The 22,945-nt window shown below is 43.5% G+C and overlaps 1 protein-coding gene across 2 annotated transcripts in view; it reads right to left on the reverse strand.

Moving 5' to 3' along the window:
- Nucleotides 1-22,945, reverse strand: part of LOC139413907 (ring finger protein 123) — a 257,740-nt gene that overhangs the window by 121,912 nt on the left and 112,883 nt on the right. For both annotated transcript variants that reach the window (XM_071161754.1, XM_071161755.1), the window contains exons 33-34: nt 14,415-14,490; nt 11,293-11,377 (exon numbers count right to left, since the gene is read on the reverse strand). In XM_071161754.1, coding sequence (XP_071017855.1) covers nt 11,293-11,377; nt 14,415-14,490 — 161 coding nt within the window. The remainder of the gene's footprint in view (nt 1-11,292; nt 11,378-14,414; nt 14,491-22,945) is intronic.

A 22,945-nucleotide genomic window follows, 5' to 3' on the forward strand; every position in this document is an offset into this window, starting at 1 on the left:
CGAGGGAGTTATTTAATAAACCCTTCCTCATATACTATATACCATTTCAACCATTTTAGTTGGCTTTTTCTCTCCTGTTCTATTGGTTTTCAAATCATCATTGTCCAGCAGCCATGGACACAATCCTAGTCATATTAGCAACCCGTGCTAGTAGATGATAATCCTAGTCATATTAGCAACCCGTGCTAGTAGATGATAATCCTAGTCATTTTAGCAACCCGTGCTAGTAGATGATAATCCTAGTCATATTAGCAACCCGTGCTAGTAGATGATAATCCTAGTCATATTAGCATCCCGTGCTAGTTGATGATAATCCTAGTCATATTAGCATCCCGTGCTAGATGATGATAATCCTAGTCATATTAGCAACCCGTGCTAGATGATGATAATCCTAGTCATATTAGCATCCCGTGCTAGTAGATGATAATCCTAGTCATATTAGCATCCCGTGCTAGTTGATGATAATCCTAGTCATATTAGCATCCCGTGCTAGATGATGATAATCCTAGTCATATTAGCAACCCATGCTAGATGATGATAATCCTAGTCATATTAGCATCCCATGCTAGTTGATGATAATCCTAGTCATATTAGCATCCCATGCTAGTTGATGATAATCCTAGTCATATTAGCATCCCATGCTAGTTGATAATCCTAGTCATATTAGCATCCCATGCTAGTTGATAATCCTAGTCATATTAGCATCCCATGCTAGTTGATAATCCTAGTCATATTAGCATCCAATGCTAGTTGATAATCCTAGTCATATTAGCATCCCATGCTAGTTGTTAATCCTAGTCATATTAGCATCCCATGCTAGTTGATAATCCTAGTCATATTAGCATCCCATGCTAGTTGATAATCCTAGTCATATTAGCATCCCATGCTAGTTGATAATCCTAGTCATATTAGCATCCCATGCTAGTTGATAATCCTAGTCATATTAGCATCCCATGCTAGTTGATAATCCTAGTCATTTAGCATCCCGTGCTAATTGTTGCATCTTTAGATCTTCCCTCGTTCAACATTTCTGAAGGATATTTTCATTTGTCACATGAAACTGCTTGCATTTGCGGTGTGCTTTTGAGAACAATGTTTTTGCCGCTAATCTGCATTTTTGAACATTTGCCAAGCCTACGCATTGCTGCACTTTATAATGTGAGCAACAAATTCTAATCTGTTGCATCAGAATCATTGCTTTTAAACTTTGTTTTAAGTACTGTGGTTGTATGAATTAGGGAACTATAGTCCCACAACTGACCCTACAGGATGACCCAGAATTTAAAAAAAGGTTGTGGTATCCAATTGTTTTTAGTAGCTACTATCTTGTCTCATCTCTACAACTCCCGCACGGGCTCGGGAGAGACGAAAATTGAAAGTCATACACAACCCAACCAAGCCACACTGCTTCTTAACACAGCGCGCATCCAACCCGGAAGCCAGCCACACCAATATGTCGGAGGAAACACTGTGCACCTTGGTTAGTGCGCACTGCGCCCGGCCCGCCACAGGAGTCGCTGGTGTGCGATGAGACAAGGACAAACCCTCCCTAACCCGGGAGATGCTAGACCAATTGTGCATCGCCCCACGGACCTCCCGGTCGGTTACGACAGAGCCTGGGCGCGAACCCAGAGTATCTGATGGCACCTTAACCACTGCGCCACCCGGGAGGCCCCCGTTAGAAATATTTATTTCTCACACAGAACAACGAGCTGACCAATAGAATAGTTTGGCTAAACTTTTTGTACTGTGGTGGTGGTAGTAGATTGACGTTGACTGCTGCTGTTCGTCACTCGTCTTGTTGGAAAAAGTACATGTGGACAGTTCTTACGTCTTCAACGAGCTCCTCGGGAAATTGGATAAGAAGGTTGCACGCTGTTGCATCCCTGATGTGTCTGTCTTCACTTGTTCGTCAGAGCTGTGAGGCCTGTGTGAGAAGGACCCGATCACATGACGGGTATTGATTGGCTAATGAGAATTGAGATCTGAGAGACCCGTGCATATCCATTTGAACTTGTGAAAGTGATCAAAGCACTACTCTCCACTGGTTGGCGTTTGGTGAGCCACAGTAATAAAAATAACAAATTACAAGATGTTAGCTTCATAGGTAAATGATCCATTTTAAAGCTTTGACATACCAAAAGACCAATAAGCCAATGCTAGTAATTGTTGCTTCATTCTCCATTGCTGACGTGGCAATATAAACAATTCATTTTTTTTTTTTTTTAAACAAAAAACCTGGCCAGATAATTTCAAGTCAAAGTTAAGTCCCCCGAGTCTTGATGCTCAAAGACGAGCAATTTTATTTTCTATCAAGTCGAGTCTCAAGTCAAAGTCCTGTGACTCCCGAGTCCACAATTCTACTAATGCAACACCTCTCTGTTCTATCTCAACTATTCCAATTAATGGAAAACCATTTAAACCCAATCACTGGAATCCCGTTTTACAAAGTAGCAATTGACCGAGAATATTACATTAGTTAATGGAGTTAAAAGCCAGTAGCTTAAAACTCAAGTAATACGGAGAATAAATGTAATCTAATATATTTAGATATGTTTAATGACCCAATGATGCAGAATTACTGCTTTAGTCCCTGCTCACAATAGCTAACCTCTGGTATATTGTCCCTCCCAGTGAGATAAAAGCCTGCTACTTACTACAGACACTTTCTTAGCATTGCTGAGCAGTGTAAATTATAAAATAAAATTCCATGTGAATTCACAATGAAGCTGCACTGCAGCCAGCAACGGGTTGGATCTTACGGTGCATCCCTGTCAGATTGTTAGGCATCGCACCTGTACTACTGACCTGGACTATAACTACTGACCTGGACTACTGACCTGGACTATAACTACTGACCTGGACTACTGACCTGGACTACTGACCTGTACCTACTACTACTGACCTGTACTACTACTACTGACCTGTACTATAACTACTGACCTGTACTATAACTACTGACCTGTACTATAACTACTGACCTGTACTACTGACCTGTACTATAACTACTGACCTGTACTACTGACCTGTACTATAACTACTGACCTGTACTACTACCCTGTACTATAACTACTGACCTGTACTACTACTGACCTGGACTATAACTACTGACCTGGACTACTGACCTGTACCTACTACTACTGACCTGTACTACTACTACTGACCTGTACTACTGACCTGTACTATAACTACTGACCTGTACTACTGACCTGTACTACTGACCTGTACTATAACTACTGACCTGTACTACTGACCTGTACTACTGACCTGTACTATAACTACTGACCTGTACTACTGACCTGTACTATAACTACTGACCTGTACTACTACCCTGTACTATAACTACTGACCTGTACTACTACTACTGACCTGTACTACTACTGACCTGTACTACTGACCTGTACTACTGACCTGTACTACTGACCTGTACTATAACTACTGACCTGTACTACTGACCTGTACTACTGACCTGTACTACTGACCTGTACTACTGACCTGTACTACTACTACTGACCTGTACTACTACTACTGAACTGTACTACTACTACTACTGAACTGTACTACTACTACTGACCTGTATTACTGACCTGTACTATAACTACTGACCTGTACTACTGACCTGTACTATAACTACTGACCTGGACAACTGACCTGGACTATAACTACTGACCTGGACTACTGACCTGTACTATAACTACTGACCTGGACTACTGACCTGTACTACAACTACTGACCTGTACTACGACTACTGACCTGTACTACTGACCTGTACTATAACTACTGACCTGGACAACTGACCTGGACTATAACTACTGACCTGGACAACTGACCTGGACTATAACTACTGACCTGGACTACTGACCTGTACTATAACTACTGACCTGGACTACTGACCTGTACTACAACTACTGACCTGTACTACGACTACTGACCTGTACTATAACTACTGACCTGTACTACAACTACTGACCTGTACTACAACTACTGACCTGTACTATAACTACTGACCTGTACTACAACTACTGACCTGTACTACAACTACTGACCTGTACTACAACTACTGACCTGTACTACAACTACTGACCTGTACTACAACTACTGACCTGTACTACTGACCTGCACTACTGACCTGCACTACTGACCTGCACTATAACTACTGACCTGGACTATAACTACTGACCTGGACTATAACTACTGACCTGTACTACCACTACTGACCTGTACTACTGACCTGGACTACTGACCTGTACTACAACTACTGACCTGTACTATAACTACTGACCTGTACTACTGACCTGCACTATAACTACTACTAATAGTGGTGGTACAGGTCAGTGGTACAGGTCAGTAGTTCAGGTCAGTAGTGGTGGTACAGGTCAGTAGAACAGGTCAGTGGTACAGGTCAGTAGTTGTAGTACAGGTCAGTAGTTGTGGTACAGGTCAGTGGTACAGGTCAGTAGTGATAGGCCTGTACTACTGACCTGTACCACCACTACTGACCTGTACCACTACATGCTAGCTCTCTAGGAACAGGGTTGGAGCGAAAACCTACAGGATGGTAGCTCTCTAGGAACAGGGTTGGAGTTAAAACCTACAGGATGGTAGCTCTCTAGGAACAGGGTTGGAGTTAAAACCTACAGGATGCTAGCTCTCTAGGAACAGGGTTGGAGTTAAAACCTACAGGATGCTAGCTCTCTAGGAACAGGGTTAGAGTTAAAAACCTACAGGATTCTAGCTCTCTAGGAACAGGGTTGGAGTTAAAACCTACAGGATGCTAGCTCTCTAGGAACAGGGTTGGAGAGTCCTGCTCTACAAACACTGTTATTATTATTTGACCCTGCTGGTCATCTATGACCATCTTGAACAACAATCTGGTCTTGTACTCTAATAATCAACACCCGGCACAGCCAGACGAGGACTGACCACCCCCCACAGAGCCTGGTTCCTGCCTGTCTAGGGACTTTTCCCTAGCCACTGTGCTTCTGCATTGCGTGCTCTTTTTTGGTTTTAGGCCGGGTTTCTTTATAAGCACTTTGTGACATCTGCCGATGTAAAAAAGGGCTTTATAAAAATGAATTTCATTTAATTGAAGTGCTGAAGTGCGCATTCGTGCGTTAAGTGCTTACCCGGCTGCTTTCTGCCCTCACTGAGACAGAGAAGTAACAGATGTACAATATCACACACTAATCCTGCTCTGTGATCTGAAGACAGCCGTGAACCTGACAGCAACTTAACACTAAGTGAAGTATGAATATGTAGATAATATTAGAACATGGGATAAAGAGGTGCCTAAACGGGGTGTTAAGAAAGAACATCTGTCAACCGACAGGCTAAAAATCAGTCGGTTCGGGTTCATCTAGGGTGACAAGACGGTAAACAGTCTTTCTCAACCAAAAGAAATACCAACGTCTTTGTGTGTGTCATGACGTTGGCCTGTGGGTAAGGTTTATGACCCCCCCATAAATACCTTTCTCCCCTCTCTCTCTTGATTCTACTGAAGGACTCTTGAATAGCCTTTGTTAAACATAGAGAGTCTGGAAACATCAAACAAGTGGGGGGAAAGGAACCATATTTCGGTAATCCAACCAGTTGAAAATATGCGTTGGTACTTAATGAATATGATGTCAGTTCGGTTGTCATCTAAGACATTATGACTGATGACAGGACGACATAAACTGTATCGGGGAAAGTCTACACATTCTAGTTATCAGATTCACATGGAATTGTGCAATTTAAATGTTTGAATATGAAACTATTTGTGAAATGTAATTTTAGCTTCCAAATGAGAGAATTGGGTTTTCATAAGGTTAGAGCTCTGCTCAATCAGTGGCCCGCCCCTGTGAAGAGACATGGGTTAGAAACTATGAAACACACCCTTCTCTCCCTTCACTATATATTCCATTGACAAAAATTTAACCTTCTGTTCCAAGGACGATAGGACGACGGTCCATACGCTGAAAAGGACTAACATGTCAACTACAGAACTAAGCCAACCTCAGCGTGAGCTTTGGTTGTGAATGGTATGAACTTTGAACTCTTTATCACTAAAGAAGTGAGACATCCTAGATGTCATCCGAGTTAGCAACAGCAGCTGTAAACGTGGGCTAGGAAAGGACGGACGACGTATCCAGTCTAACACACAATGAAGATACTACAACGTATTAATTTACCACCAGAGACATTCTTCCGAGGACAGGAAGATCTCAGTTGGCCAACACCGCCAACATCTACGACCAACCTACCGAAGCGCAGCTCAGAGTAAATATTTATTGCATTTTCCTTTTCCAAATGGGCGGTAATTTAGAATGCATAAGATGCTGTATTTACGATAGCACAGCTTCGCCCTTTGTTCCTCAGTCTTCCCGCTCTTTCACTCAAACCCGCCCCTTTTCCTTTGTGTAACCAGCCTTCATGTCATCTGCGTCCACCAGGGACGTTTTCTGTAATAATATAATAATAATTAGCATTCTGTGTTTATGTAATTCTGTGTGATTAGTTAGGTATTTAGTAAATAAATAAACCCAATTTTGTATTGCTGATTCAACTTGTTAGCCAGGGTTCGTGAAGATAACCAAGAATTTACAACTTTCAGATGAGACTGAAATAAGGTGACGATTAATATTGACTGCTAATGATGTAAAATATTACTAGGTCTTTAAGAGTTTATTCGGAAGATAACAGCTCTATAAATATTATTTCTTGGTGCCCCGACTTTCTAGTTAATTACATTTACATGATTAGCTCAATCAGGTAATATTAATTACAGAGAAAGGATTTTATAGAATAGCATGTCATATCACTTAATCTGGCATAGCCAAAGACACGACATGTGCTTTAGTTGATGATAGTATTATGTGAAAATGTAAAAGGTCTCAAAATGGACCCAGGAGGCTAAATGGACCCAGGAGGCTAAATGGACCCAGGAGGCTAAATGGACCCAGGAGGCTCAAAAAAGCCCCTCTCCTGCCTTCGTTGATAGAGTAGTACAGGGAAATTTCAAATATTATCCACTGAATAGATAACAATATATGTTTTATATATAGCTTAATAATCATTTTAATATTATCCTATTTATCAGTGTGTCTGAGCAGTCAGCAGGTGTTAAATGCAACCAGAGGCCTCCAGCAGCAATACACTAGTCATGTATTGTCTGATACTTGGCTTCTGTTCCGGCAAGGAGCTGTAATATCTCAGTAATTGGATTTTCTTGACAGAGCCTCATAACACCCCGGTTTTGGCTGTGATGGGTGCAATTGTGAGCCTTTTACAGACAGGAGAGAGGGAGGGAGGGAGGGAAAGAAAGAGTGAGAGAGAGAGGAGAAAGGAGAAAATGAGAGAGAGAGACTGAGTGAGAGGAGGGAGTGAGAAAAAGATGAAGGAAAGAAAATCATATCATCTAGCCTCGTGTTGTTTGCCTACCGGTCAGGGTGACTGCCTGGGGTGACTGTCTCTATCTATCTCTCTCTCTACTCATGCGATAATAGGAGACAATGGCATCTGCGTCAGACCTTCAGCTACATCACACCTACAAAATGGGAACACACGTACTGCAACTGGAGCGACTGAATGCTCAACTTATCTAGACGATCTCATAGGAGTAAAAGAGGGGGACGGTGAGAGAGAACGAGAGCAAGACAAGAGACACAAAGGAGACAAGCTCGCCATTTGTAAAAGGTCTGAAGATCCTGTGTCATCAGGATTCAAATCTACCACAGTAGGTTACAGTCAATAACTAAGAGGAAAAGTCTACTCCATGTAAGACAATTGAAATCCACAATCCAAGTTCAAAATGTAAATTGTAGAGTACATCCTTCACAGCTTTTAAATGTTATGTCATGTTGAAATTGCAACAGCCCAAAACTGCTTTACCACATTACAGAACCCCCCCCCCCCCCCAAGAGTATGGGTATTTCTCAAATGGCACCCTCTTCACTCAATATTTTATTCACCTAATTTTTCAGTGTTGCTATGCGACCAGACAAACTAGTTAACTAGCTCGCTAGCTAGTTGGGGGCTACAGATGGGTTCACTAATGTTAGCTCGCTAGCTAGTTGGGGGCTACAGATGGTTTAGCTAACGCAAGCTAGCTAGGTAGTTGGGAGGCACAGACGGGCTAGATAACATTAGCTAGCTAGGTAGTTGGGAGGCACAGCTGGGCTAGCTAGCATTAGCTAGCTAGGAAGTTGGGGGCTACAGATGGTTTAGCTAATGTTAGCTAGCTAATGTAATAACATATTAAAACACGTAATGACGCATTCACTGACTGTTGTCTGCCTGGGCTTAACCATGCAATTTTGGCTTGTACTCTGTGTTATACCTTCCCCATCTCTCTGTTTCTCAATATACTAACTGCACGGGAAACCCCCACCAGGGTGGCGGAATAAGATGAACACACTGAAAACTCCTAAATATACACACACTCAAAACCCTTTGGGATGGGCTCCAAAGACAAAGAACTCTGTCGAGAACCAATGGGATACTGACACCAGGCTGGAGAGGACTGTCTATCACCTACGAACAACCTACCAGGAGCCAGGACTACCAGAATCTACCTACGTCATTTCAATGTAACGTTCCAAGTTCCACGCCTCCAACTCAATCATCAAGTTTGCGGACGACACAACAGTGGTAGGCTTGATTACCAACAACGATGAGACGGCCTACAGGGAGGAGGTGAGGGCCCTCGGAGTGTGGTGTCAGGAAAACAACCTCACACTCAACGTCAACAAAACTAAGGAGATGATTGTGGACTTCAGGAAACAGCAGAGGGAACACCCCCCTATCCACATCGATGGAACAGTAGTGGAGAGGGTAGCAAGTTTTAAGTTCCTCGGCATACACATCACAGACAAACTGAATTGGTCCACTCACACAGACAGCATCGTGAAGAAGGCGCAGCAGCGCCTCTTCAACCTCAGGAGGCTGAAGAAATTCGGCTTGTCACCAAAAGCACTCACAAACTTCTACAGATGCACAATCGAGAGCATCCTGGCGGGCTGTATCACCGCCTGGTATGGCAACTGCACCGCCCTCAACCGTAAGGCTCTCCAGAGGGTAGTGAGGTCTGCACAACGCATCACCGGGGGCAAACTACCTGCCCTCCAGGACACCTACACCACCCGATGTCACAGGAAGGCCATAAAGATCATCAAGGACATCAACCACCCGAGCCACTGCCTGTTCACCCCGCTATCATCCAGAAGGCGAGGTCAGTACAGGTGCATCAAAGCTGGGACCGAGAGACTGAAAAACAGCTTCTATCTCAAGGCCATCAGACTGTTAAACAGCCACCACTAACACTGAGTGGCTGCTGCCAACACACTGACACTGACTCAACTCCAGCCACTTTAATAATGGGAATTGATGGGAAATGATGTAAATATATCACTAGCCACTTTAAACAATGCTACCTTATATAAATGTTACTTACCCTACATTATTCATCTCATACGCATACGTATATACTGCACTCTATATCATCGACGGTATCCTTATGTAATACATGTATCACTAGCCACTTTATACTATACTATGCCACTTTGTTTACATACTCATCTCATTTGTACATACTGTACCCGATACCATCTACTGTATCTTGCCTATGCTGCTCTGTACCATCACTCATTCATATATCCTTATGTACATATTCTTTATCCCCTTACACTGTGTACAAGACAGTAGTTTTGGAATTGTTAGTTAGATTACTTGTTATTACTGCATTGTCGGAACTAGAAGCACAAGCATTTCGCTACACTCGCATTAACATCTGCTAACCATGTGTATGTGACAAATAAAATTTGATTTGATTTGATTTGATTTGTATAAATGAACTGCACAAATATGTTGTAGCTCTCTTCTTCTTCCGATAGTTCCCTAAGAGCTGGACGAATGAGAGCCGTGCAGCACGTTTTGCCAGATATCATTACGCTTGAATAAACGGCCTTTAATATACCGTATCCGCCTTGTCCAGAGTCTCATCTTGGTCTCGTTTCTCCAATAACTAATCATTAACACTAAGAACTGTTTTTGCATACATGCATGCTACACAGTGCCTGTGGGAGAAGATTGGATAAGTTAAAATATCATGAGACAATTGTCGCTATTTTCATAAATGGAACAGATCAGCTATCCATCCAACATTGCAAATAGTAGCTAGCTGGCTACTTGTGTAAGTATTTAGAAAAACATACATACAAATACATGGCTTTGGTTAGCACACAGGTCAGCTGCAACCTATGTAAATAGCTAACATTTCCTCCATGAACGAAGCAAACTAGCTAGCTATATACCAACCTAGATAACAATAGAGAGTAGTGGCGTTCTGCATATGGTTTTCTATGAATTCTAGAGTCCAGCTTTACAACGCTCAAAACGGAACTACCAGAAAGGCTTTTAAAAAAATAAGAATTTATAAACATTTTGATTTGGTTTATACAGTAGCCAATAAAAGCCAAAAGCAAAAGGGATAATGTCTAGACCAGAAATGAAGAAGAGAACGTCCAGGGCAAAATCGATCGATAGATCACTCAGCCGGAAGCTAGAAGGGCACAGGTACTAGCTGTCCTACGCTCCGTCCCAAATGCAACCCTACCCCCTACATAGTGTGTACTACCTAGACCTATTACAGTCCAGCCCTGACCAGAGAACTGACTGGTGTTTCAATTCACTGGGATAGAAAATAATGAGGACAGGATAGGACTGCTCTCTCTCGTTACACTCACACACACACACACACACACAGTGATCTGGTTAGAGGTGGCATGCTAGGCAGGGAGATTACAGCCTGCTCGCCTCCCGGTCCAGTCCTGACCAACCCACCGCTATACAATTACCGGAGAACCAGCAGGATACAGACTATTAACAGCAGAGTACAAAGGACAGGGTTTTACACATGTCCAACTATTGCAAAGGACCTGTACAATTTTTTTTTGTTATAATGTTTGAGCCACTCGGATAATATAAGAACGAGGCATACTGGCAATTTACTGGCATTTGCATAATTTAAGGAAATTACATTTGAAATTCAAATTTTTCGCTCAATCCCATGACAAAATGTGTGAATGGCAAGGACCTAGCTTTAAAACTAACACGTTCTCTCTGACCCCGTGGCAAAATGTTGAGAACTGCATGAAAGAGGGCCTCCTAAAACCAGAGAGGGCCTCCAAAACCAGAGAGGGCCTCCAAAGCCAGAGAGGGCCTCCAAAGCCAGAGAGGGCCTCCAAAACCATGCTATTGGCCACGTCAACTACCCCCCCCCCCCCAAGAGCAAATACAGCTTGTTTATTCACTTACCCTTGTCTCTCACAGTCCACCAGGATCCTCACCAGAATTCCTGTCACAGCCACTAGGATGGGATAGTGGTCGACGCTCTCTAGGCCTGGACACCAGGAACACAGAGAAAGACATTGTTCAGGTCTCCAGGTACAAAGAACGAGGTTGCTGTTTTAGCACTTGGTCAACATTTGCAAACGCGTCATAGAAATTTGAAATATTACATTTTCTTTATTTGATTTAAGATGATTATCTACTTCCCCAGAGTCAAGATAACTTGTGGGATACAATGTGTAAGTCTCTGCGTCTTAGTATGAACGAAGATAAAAGATAGTTTTGTGAGCCAAAGCTAACTAGCATGCTAGCTGTTCTCAGACTCACAGTCATTGTGCTCAGTTAGCAATTGCGCTAACGCTAGTTAGCAACTTCCTTGACACTGCACGCTGAGACATGGTTTCCATGAGTTTATCTGACTCTGGGAAAGTAGATAACGGGTTTCATTGGAGACAGAATTTACACAAAGAGAGGGGCCATGAGACTTTACTGAAAGCCTTTCAGTGATTTTTTTGTGGAGGGGGGGGGAGAAAAAAAATCAGTCAGATGGCAAGGGGTTTGATATTCCAGATCAGTGTGATTCTCCCCATAAAAACACACAAATAAAACAGATTATTGGAGTCAGGGGTAAAGCGGGTGACTCAGGATAACATTTGGAACTGAGCGCAAAGTGTATCTGCCAAACAAGCAATTGTCTCCAGCCCCTCGAGGACCTTAGTGCCCATCAGTAAAGTACCAGACACACACGCACACAAAACTCCTAGAAAAAAAGACCCTACACACATATCAGTCAGCACAATGAACACAGTGGCTGTGAATAATGCATCACACAGCTCCATGTGGTCATTTCTGATGAATGGCTCTGCTGGGTTGGATCCAACCTTCATTTCCTGCAGCTGAAGTGAATGATCTGATTTTTCACACGTCAGAGTGTAAGTAGTAACCAACCGTAAGGGAAAACACCCGCTAACAGTGTGATATTAATATAGCTCAGGCCAAGAGAACAATCGAGGGCATCTCAGAATCTTTCAGACTGTGTGTGATGTGTTATGATTGACCAGTGGTATAGTATGTCTGTCTGCATTATATAGACCAGTGGTACAGTATGTCTGTCTGCATTATATTGACCAGTGGGTACAGTATGTCTGTCTGCATCATATAGACCAGTGGGTAGAGTATGTCTGTCTGCATCAGATTGACCAGTGGGTAGAGTATGTCTGTCTGCATCAGATTGACCAGTGGTACAGTATGTCTGTCTGCATTATATTGACCAGTGGTACAGTATATCTGTCTGCGTTATATTGACCAGTGGTACAGTATATCTGTCTGCATCTGATTTACCAGTGGTACAGTATATCTGTCTGCATTATATTGACCAGTGGTACAGTATATCTGTCTGCATTATATTGACCAGTGGTACAGTATGTCTGTCTGCATCTGATTGACCAGTGGTACAGTATGTCTGTCTGCATTATATTGACCAGTGGGTACAGTATGTCTGTCTGAATCTGATTGACCAGTGGTACAGTATGTCTGTCTGCATCATATTGACCAGTGGGTACAGAATTTCTGTCTGCATCATATTGACCAGTGGGTACAGTATATCTGTCTGCATTATATTGACCAGTGGTAGAGTATGTCTGTCTGCATTATATTGACCAGTGGGTACAGTATGTCTGTCTGCATTATATTGACCAGTGGGTACAGTATGTCTGTCTGCATTATATTGACCAGTGGTACAGTATGTCTGTCTGCATTATATTGACCAGTGGTACAGTATGTCTGTCTGCATTATATTGACCAGTGGTACAGTATGTCTGTCTGCATTATATTGACCAGTGGTACAGTATGTCTATCTGCATTATATTGACCAGTGGTACAGTATGTCTGTCTGCATCATATTGACCAGTGGTACAGTATGTGTCTGTATCAGATTGACCAGTGGTACAGTATATCTGTCTGCATTATATTGACCAGTGGGTACAGTATATCTGTCTGCATTATATTGACCAGTGGTACAGTATATCTGTCTGCATTATATTGACCAGTGGGTACAGTATATCTGTCTGCATTATATTGACCAGTGGTACAGTATATCTGTCTGCATTATATTGACCAGTGGTACAGTATATCTGTCTGCATTAAACTGACCAGTGGTACAGTATATCTGTCTGCGTTATATTGACCAGTGGTACAGTATGTCTGTCTGCATTATATTGACCAGTGGTACAGTATATATGTATGCATTATATTGACCAGTGGGTACAGTATGTCTGTCTGCATTATATTGACCAGTGGGTACAGTATGTCTGTCTGCATTATATTGACCAGTGGGTACAGTATATCTGTCTGCATTATATTGACCAGTGGGTACAGTATATATGTCTGCATCAGATTGACCAGTGGTACAGTATGTCTGTCTGCATCAGATTGACCAGTGGGTACAGTATTTCTGTCTGCATCAGATTGACCAGTGGTACAGTATGTGTCTGCATCAGATTGACCAGTGGGTACAGCATATCTGTCTGCATTATATTGACCAGTGGTACAGTATGTATGTCTGCATTATATTGACCAGTGGTACAGTACGTCTGTCTGCATCATATTGACCAGTGGGTGCAGTATATCTGTCTGCATCAGATTGACCAGTGGGTACAGTATGTCTGTCTGCATTATATTGACCAGTGGGTCCAGTATATCTGTCTGCATTATATTGACCAGTGGGTACAGTATGTCTGTCTGCATCCGATTGACCAGTGGGTACAGTATGTCTGTCTGCATTATATTGACCAGTGGGTACAGTATATCTGTCTGCATCAGATTGACCAGTGGGTACAGTATATCTGTCTGCATCAGATTGACCAGTGGGTACAGTATGTCTGTCTGCATCAGCTTGACCAGTGGGTACAGTATGTCTGTCTGCATCTGTAGTGGTATAACACTGCAGGGGTAGTAGCAGTTACAGATTTTAGAATGTCAATAGCAGACTTGGTGAAAGAGTGGTGTGATCTCTGTACTTATACTATTACTTGTTTAATACTGCAATACTACTAGAAGTATACAATAATATTGGGAGTACGAGAAATTACCTGGGAGACGGAGGTTGACCACACGGTCGAAGAGGTTCCTCTCTGCGGTCACTCTGTTTAACACCTGGTTCAGAAGCTGGAGAGAGAGAGAGACAGAGAGAGACAGGGAGAGAAGGAAGGAATGAGGGAGAGAGAGAGAGAGAGGAAGGAATGAGGGAGAGAGAGAGAGAGAGAGGAAGGAATGAGGGAGAGAGAGAGAGAGAGGAAGGAATGAGGGAGAGAGAGAGAGAGAGGAAGGAATGAGGGAGAGAGAGAGAGAGGAAGGAATGAGGGAGAGAGAGAGAGAGGAAGGAATGAGGGAGAGAGAGAGAGAGGAAGGAATGAGGGAGAGAGAGAGAGAGGAAGGAATGAGGGAGAGAGAGAGAGAGGAAGGAATGAGGGAGAGAGAGAGGAAGGAATGAGGGAGAGAGAGAGAGAGAGGAAGGAATGAGGGAGAGAGAGAGAGAGGAAGGAATGAGGGAGAGAGAGAGAGAGGAAGGAATGCGGGAGAGAGAGAGAGAGGAAGGAATGCGGGAGAGAGAGAGAGAGGAAGGAATGAGGGAGAGAGAGAGAGGAAGGAATGAGGGAGAGAGAGAGAGAGGAAGGAATGCGGGAGAGAGAGAGAGAGGAAGGAATGAGAGAGAGAGAGAGGAAGGAATGAGAGAGAGAGAGAGAGGAAGGAATGAGGGAGAGAGAGAAAGGAAGGAATGAGAGAGAGAGAGGAAGGAATGAGGGAGAGAGAGAGGAAGGAATGAGGGAGAAAGAGAGGAAGGAATGAGGGAGAAAGAGAGGAAGGAAAGAGGGAGAGAGAGAGGAAGGAATGAGGGAGAGAGAGAGGAAGGAATGAGGGAGAAAGAGAGGAAGGAAAGAGGGAGAGAGAGAGGAAGGAATGAGGGAGAGAGAGAGGAAGGAAAGAGGGAGAGAGAGAGGAAGGAATGAGGGAGAGAGAGAGGAAGGAATGAGGGAGAAAGAGAGGAAGGAATGAGGGAGGGTGAGAGAGAGGAAGGAATGAGGGAGAGAGAGAGAGAGAGGAAGGAATGAGGGAGGGTGAGAGAGAGGAAGGAAAGCAAGACAGAGTAAAAGGGAGGGAGTTACAAACCATTCAATAGTTCTTAATTCAATTAAAAGAAACAGACTAGAAAGTAAAAGCACATCGTGTGTATCTATTGTCTAGATCCATTTATCATTGTTTCCATTGCTCTGGTGGAGAATCTGTCCATCCTGCACCTGATGAATAGTTCAATCAGGTAGAAGAGGAGCGCGTTAGATTATCAGGACTGGGCGGGCACACTAAGTGGGTGAGGGAGGGAGGATGGAGAACCAATGGAGGGAGAACCTTAATCTGTCACTATCAACCAATTCACATGCTATACATGGGTTGGTAAATAGACCAGTACCCGGTAATACCAGGGTTGGTAAATAGACCAGGACCTGGTAATACCAGGGTTGGTAAATAGACCAGTACCCGGTAATACCAGGGTTGGTAAATAGACCAGTACCTGGTAATACCAGGGTTGGTAAATAGACCAGGACCTGGTAATTCCAGGGTTGGTAAATAGACTAGTACCTGGTAATACCAGGGTTGGTAAAGAGACTAGGTATATGATGACATATGGAATTGTTTTAAGAAAGCTAAATCATCCATTGAACTACAATTTGATTTTGAATGTTAGGAATTAACAAAAAAGAATTGAATTTGGCCTTTACTACTATAGCCCAGACAAAGGCATTAACATATTCAGAAATGGCAAAAAATAAAAAGCTTTGAAGTCTCTCTCCTATATTTAGAAAATGTAAAAAAATATAACTAAAAACAAATACAAAAAAAGGTATGTATAAACTCAGTAAAAAAAATAAACGTCCTCTCACTGTCAACTGTGTTTATTTTCAGAAAACTTAACATGTGTAAATATTTGTATGAACATAAGATTCAACAACTGAGACATAAACGGAACATGTTCCACAGACATGTGACTGACAGAAATGGAATAATGTGTCCCTGAACTAAGGGGGGAGGGGTCAAAATCAAAAGTAACAGTCAGTATCTGGTGTGGCCACCAGCTGCATTAAGTACTGCAGTGCATCTCCTCCTCATGGACTGCTCCAGATTTGCCAGTTCTTGCTGTGAGAGGTTACCCCACACTTCCACCAAGGCACCTGCAAGTTCCCAGACATTTCTGGGGGGTATGGCCCTAGCCCTCACCTTCTGATCCAACAGGTCCCAGATGTGCTCAATGGGATTGAGATCCGGGCTCTTCGCTGGCCATGGCAGAACACTGACATTCCTGTCTTGCAGGAAATCACACACAGAACGAGCAGTATGGCTGGTGGGATTGTTATGCTGGAAGGTCATGTCAGGATGAGCCTGCAGGAAGGGTATCAGATGAGGGAGGAGGATGTCTTCCCTGTAACGCAAAGCGTTGAGAATGCCTGCAATGACAACAAGCTCAGTCTGATGATGCTGTGACACACCGCCCCAGACCATGACGGACCCTCCACCTCCAAATTGATCCCGCTCCAGAGTACAGGCCTCGGTGTAACGCTCTTTCATTCCACAATAAACGTGAATCTGACCATCACTCCTGGTGAGACAAAACCGTGACACGTCAGTGAAGAGCACTTTTTGCCAGTCCTGTATGGTCCAGCAATTGTGGGTTTGTGCCCATAGGCGATGTTGTTGCCGGTGATGTCTGGTGAGGACCTGCCTTTCAACAGGCCTACAAGCCCTCAGTCCAGCCTCTCTCAGCCTATTGCGGACAGTCTGACCACTGATGGAGGGATTGTGCATTCCTGGTGTACCTCGGGCAGTTGTAGTTCCCATCCTGTACCTGTCCCGCAGGTGTGATGTTCGGATGTACCAATCCTGTGCAGGTGTTGTTACACGTGGTCTGCCACTGAGAGGACGATCAGCTGTCCGTCCTGTCTCCCTGTAGCGCTGTCTTAGGCGTCTAATAGTATGGACATTGCAATTTATTGCCCTGGCCACATCTGCAGTCCTCATGCCTCCTTGCAGCATGCCTAAGGCACGTTCACGCAGATGAGCAGGGACCCTGGGAAACTATCTTTTGGTGTTTTTCAGTCAGTTTAGTGTCCTAGGTTTTCATAACTGTGACTTTAATTGCCTACCGTCTGTAAGCTGTTAGTCTCTTAACGGCCGTTCCACAGGTGCATGTTCATTAATTGTTTATGGTTCATTGAACAAGCATGGGGGAAACAGTGTTTAAACCCTTTACAATGAAGATCTGTGAAGTTATTTGGGGTTTTATGAATTATTGTTGAACACACACACACACACACACACACACACACACACACACACACACACACACACACACACACACACACACACACACACACACACACACACACACACACACACACACACACACACACACACACACACACACACACGGTCAAAAGTTTTAGAGCACCTACTCATTCAAGGGTTGTTCTTTATTTTTACTATTTTCTACATTGTAGAATAATAGTGAAGATATTAAAAACTATGAAATAACACATATGGAATCATGTAGTAAACATAAGAAAAGTGTTAAACAAATCAACATATTGTATATTTTAGATTATTCAAAGTAGCCATCCTTTGCATGGATGACAGCTTTGCACACTTGGCATTCTCTCAACCAGCTTCATGGGGTAGTCACCTGGAATGCATTTCAATTAACAGGAGTGCCTTGTTAAAATTTGATTAGTGGAATTTCTTTCCTTCTAAATGCGTTTGAGCCTATCAGTTGTGTTGTGACAAGGTAGGGTATACGGAGTATAGCACTATTTGGTAAAAGACCAAGTCCATATTATGGTAAGAACAGCTCAAATAAGCAAAGAGAAATGACAGTCCATCATTACTTTAAGATATAAAGGTCAGTCAATCTGGAACATTTCCAGAACTTTCTTCAAAGTTCCGCTGCAAAAACCATCCAGCACTGTGACAAAACTGGCTCTAATGTGGACCGCCACAGGACTGGAAGACCCAGAGATGCCTCTGCTGGAGGATAAGCTCATTAGAGTTACCAGCCTCAGAAATGGCAGCCCAAATAAATGCTGTGTGAATCGGCCTTCATTGCTGGAAAGAAATCACTACTAAAGAACACCAATAAGACGACGAGACTTGCTTGGGCCAAGAAACACAAGCAATGGACATTAGACTGGCGGGAATTTGTCCTTTGGTCTGATGAGTCTAAATTTGAGATTTTTGGTTCCAACCGCGGTGTCTTTGTGAGACGCGGTGAGGGATGAACGGAGGATCTCTGCATCTGTATTACCAACCGTAAACCATGGAGGAGATATTATGGAGTGGGGGTACTTTGCTGGTGACACTGTCAGTGATTTATTTAGAATTCAAGGCACATTTAACCATCATGGCTACCACAGTATTCTGCTGCGATTACACCATCCCATCTAGTTTGACTTATTGCGACAATCATTTGTTTTTCAACAGGACAGTGACACAACACACCTCCAGGCTGTGTAACGGCTATTTGACCAAGAAGGAGAGTGATGGAGTGCTGCATCAGATGATCTGGCCTCCACAATCACCCAATCTCAATCAATCTAATCACATAATGAAAATGGAAAACAGGTTTTTGCAAATGTATAAAAAATAAATAAACAGTAATACCTTAGTAGGTGCTCTAAACCTTTGACCGTGTGTGTGTGTGTGTGTGTGTGACTTGAAATTGAACTCAGGTGCATCCTGTTTCCATTGATCATCCTTGAGATGTTTTGACAACTTGATCAGAGAACACCTGTGATAAATTCAATTGATTGGACATGAAAAGGCACACACCTGTCTGTATAAGGTCCCACAGTTGACAGTGCATGTCACAGCAAAAACCAAGCCACGAGGTCGAAGGAATTGTCCGTTGAGCTCCGAGACAGGATTGTGTCTAGGCACAGATCTTGGGAAGGGCACCAACAAATGTCTGCAGAATTGAAGGTTCAAGAACACAGAGACCTCCATCATTCTTGAATGGAAGAAGTTTGGAACCACCAAGACTCTTCCTAGAGCTGGCCACGCGGCCAAACTGAGCAATAGGGGGAGAAGGGCCTTCGTCAGTGAGGTGACCAAGAACCTGATGGTCACTCTGACAGAGCTCCAGAGATCCTCTGTGGAGAACAAGACTCTCTGGTCTGATGAAACAAAAATTAGGCCTGAATGCCAAGCGTCACGTCTGGAGGAAACCTGGCACCATCCCTACGCATGGCGGTGACGTTTTTCAGGCGGCAGGAACTGGGAGACTAGTCTAGATCAAGGGAAATATGAACCGAGAAAAGTACAGAGATCATTGATGAAGTTCTGAACGCTCCGGAGCAGGTTCTCAGACTGGGGGCGAAGTTTCCCCTTTCCAACAGGACAACGATCCTAAGCACACAGCCAAGACAACGCAGGAGTGGCTTCGGGACAAGGCTCTGAATGTCCTTGAGTGGAGCAGCCAGAGCCCGGGACTTAAACCCGATCGAACATCTCCGGAGAGACCTGACGATAGCTGTGCAGCAACGCTCCCCATCCAACCTGACAAAGCTTGAGAGGATCTGCAGAGAAGAATGGGAGAAACTCCCCAAATACAGGTGTGCCAAGCTTGTAGCATCATACCAAAGAAGACTTGAGGCTGTAATCGCTGCCAAAGGTGCTTCAACAAAGTACTGAGTAAAGGGTCTGAATACTTATGTAAATGTAGATTGATGAGGGGGAAAAAACAACAACTTAAATACATTTTTAGATTAAGTCAAACAAACACCACAGAACTGCGACATCGGCAGATGTGGTGGATCCAATGAAACAAAAACATCTAACTTAAACTGATAGAATTGGGATATTTGTATTGTGTTTACTTAGATTGACGCACCAGTACGACAATCAACTCTAGGGAAGAAGATGGTAGAACAATTACAAGATTGTTATAAGACTGTTTATGCATCAAATATATTTGATGAATATTCTCTCATCTTTGTGAGTGTGACTGAGTTGTGTGACTGAGTTGTGCCTCTGGGGCTTGGGCGCTAGCAATTGATTTGTAACGGCTTGGTGATAAAAAACCTACAGCCTGCATTCCATCGAATGAGTTGGTGTTTGTGACACGAGATAGCCTGGAGGAGTAGAACATCTTTGTCTCTAATCATCTTTGCGTGTGAGAAACAACAGCCGGTGCACGTAACTCACAAGATGAACACAAGATAGCCTCCTGTGTGATGTCCCGAGCTGCAGGGGAGGGGTGGAACCAGCCATGACTAAGCATTTTTAGTGTCAGCTATATAAGGACCATGATTCCTCTGTGATGTTGGGCTCTCAACGATCACCGGTGGGGTGGTCGTTGACCAGCTTCATTATTGCAAAGAAATATATAAAAATCAACAATAAATATTTATTGTTTCAAGAAATAAAGTCTCTCGTGGAAAATTCTTTATTAAGCAAAAGGTTTTTTTTAAAGAAAAGTCCAACTGAAAAACGATCCTGTCTCCTTATTTCTCCGGGTTAGCCGAGTGTCTGCTAAGTTTGTTACATGGTAACTACAAAGTCATAAAATAATCACAATATATTAAGTTGCTCCTGGGTAAGTACATTGTAAATACATGTAAATCCCTTGTAACATTGTAGTTACATAGTTGGCTGTTAGATTACTTTACAACAAAGTACAATGAAACTAAAACGGTTATTCCTAAATGTCGTCCTGTCTCCTAATTTCTCCTCGTTAGCCTATTGTCGACAAAGTTTATTACATAATGGGTGTACCCTAATAGGTAGGTAACTATAACGGGTGTACCCTAATAGGTAGGTAACTATAACGGGTGTACCCTAATAGGTAGGTAACTATAACGGGTGTACCCTAATAGGTAGGTAATTATAACGGGTGTACCCTAATAGGTAGGTAATTATAACGGGTGTACCCTACTGGGTTTCACTTTACATTAAGTTGCTTGCTCCTGGGTATTTACTTGATAAAATGTATCCTATGAAAGAAAATTGTTCTTATGTTACACTTGATTCGGTATAGCCTTTGAGCCAGGTCATAGCATGGAGAAAAAAACGGATTGAAAATTAGTTGAAGTTAATATTAGTATGTTTTTTATTTTTTTTCACCTTTATTTAACTAGGAAAGTCGGTTAAGAACAATGACGGCCTACCCCGGCCAAACCCGGCCCAATTCCCCGCCGCCCTATGGGACTCCCAATCACGGCCGGTTGTGAAACAGCCTGGAATCAAACCAGAGGGTCTGTAGTGACGCCTCAAGCACTGAGATGCAGAGCCTTAAACCGCTGCTCCACTCGGGAGACCATTATTGACCGGGTGTGCATATCACTTTTTATTTTTTACTCTTATTGTTGGTATCTCACTTCTCTTCAGAAACAGTGGCTTAGGTCATTCATGCTAATAAAGCTCATCTTAAATCAGAAAGAACATTCTGTTCCAGGGGTTAGTTTCAATTAGCTGCTGATTACAACCTAGCTGGAGAGAGTTTTCACATTAGACTTGCACATGGGAACACACACACACACTCCTTGTATTGCAGAGAGTGCGGGACAGAGAGCACGAGACAGAGAGAACATGCTGTTCCAGGCATTAGTTTCAATTAGCTGCTGATTACAACCTAGATGGAGAGAGAGAGTGTTCACTTGGGACTTGCACTCACACACACTCTCACACACACACACACACACACACACACCTTGTATTGCATGAAGACAACATGGCATTGAAGAAGAGAGGCGATGATGATGATGATGATGATGATGATGAAAAGACAGCAGCACAGTTTAAAAGTTCTTCTGAAAACTTCCTCATTAATTCAACACTGTTACCTGTCAATGTTCATTAGAGAACAGAACGGGTGTCCGTTGATGATCTGCTCTCCTGTGTGTGTGTGTGGTGTGTGTGTGTGTGTGTGTGTGTGTGGTGTGTGTGTGTGTGTGTGGTGTGTATCTGTGTGTGGTGTGGTGTGTGTGTGTGGTGTGGTGTGTGTGTGTGTGTGTGGTGTGTGTGTGTGTGTGGTGTGTGTGTGGGTGGTGTGTGTGTGGGTGGTGTGTGTGTGGGTGGTGTGTGTGGTGTGTGTGTGGGTGGTGTGTGTGTGGGTGGTGTGTGTGTGGGTGTGTGTGGTGGTGTGTGGTGTGGTGTGTGTGGTGTGTGTGTGGTTGGTGTGTGGTGTGTGTGTGGTGTGTTGTGTGTGGTGTGTGTGTGTGGTGTGTGTGGTGTGTGGTGTGTGTGTGTGGTGTGTGGTGTGTGTGTGTGGTGTGTGGTGTGTGGTGTGTGTGGTATGTGTGCGTGTGTGGTGTGTGTGCGGTGTGTGTGTGCGGTGTGTGGTGTGCGGTGGTGTGTGGTGTGTGTGTGGTCTGTGGTGTGTGGTGTGTGGTGTGCGCGTGGTGGTGTGCGCGTGGTGGTGTGTGGTGGTGTGTGGTGTGCGTGTGTGTGCGTGTGTGTGGTGTGCGTGTGTACACGATGAGTAACAGCTAACATCCGGCAGAACAGACGATAAACTTGTTCCCGCCACTTTTTTGTTTACCCGACTGTCTAGGCAACCCTCTACTGTCTAGGTAACCCT

The sequence above is a fragment of the Oncorhynchus clarkii genome, chromosome 7 (assembly GCF_045791955.1).
Source record: "Oncorhynchus clarkii lewisi isolate Uvic-CL-2024 chromosome 7, UVic_Ocla_1.0, whole genome shotgun sequence".
Lineage (NCBI taxonomy): Eukaryota > Metazoa > Chordata > Actinopteri > Salmoniformes > Salmonidae > Oncorhynchus > Oncorhynchus clarkii.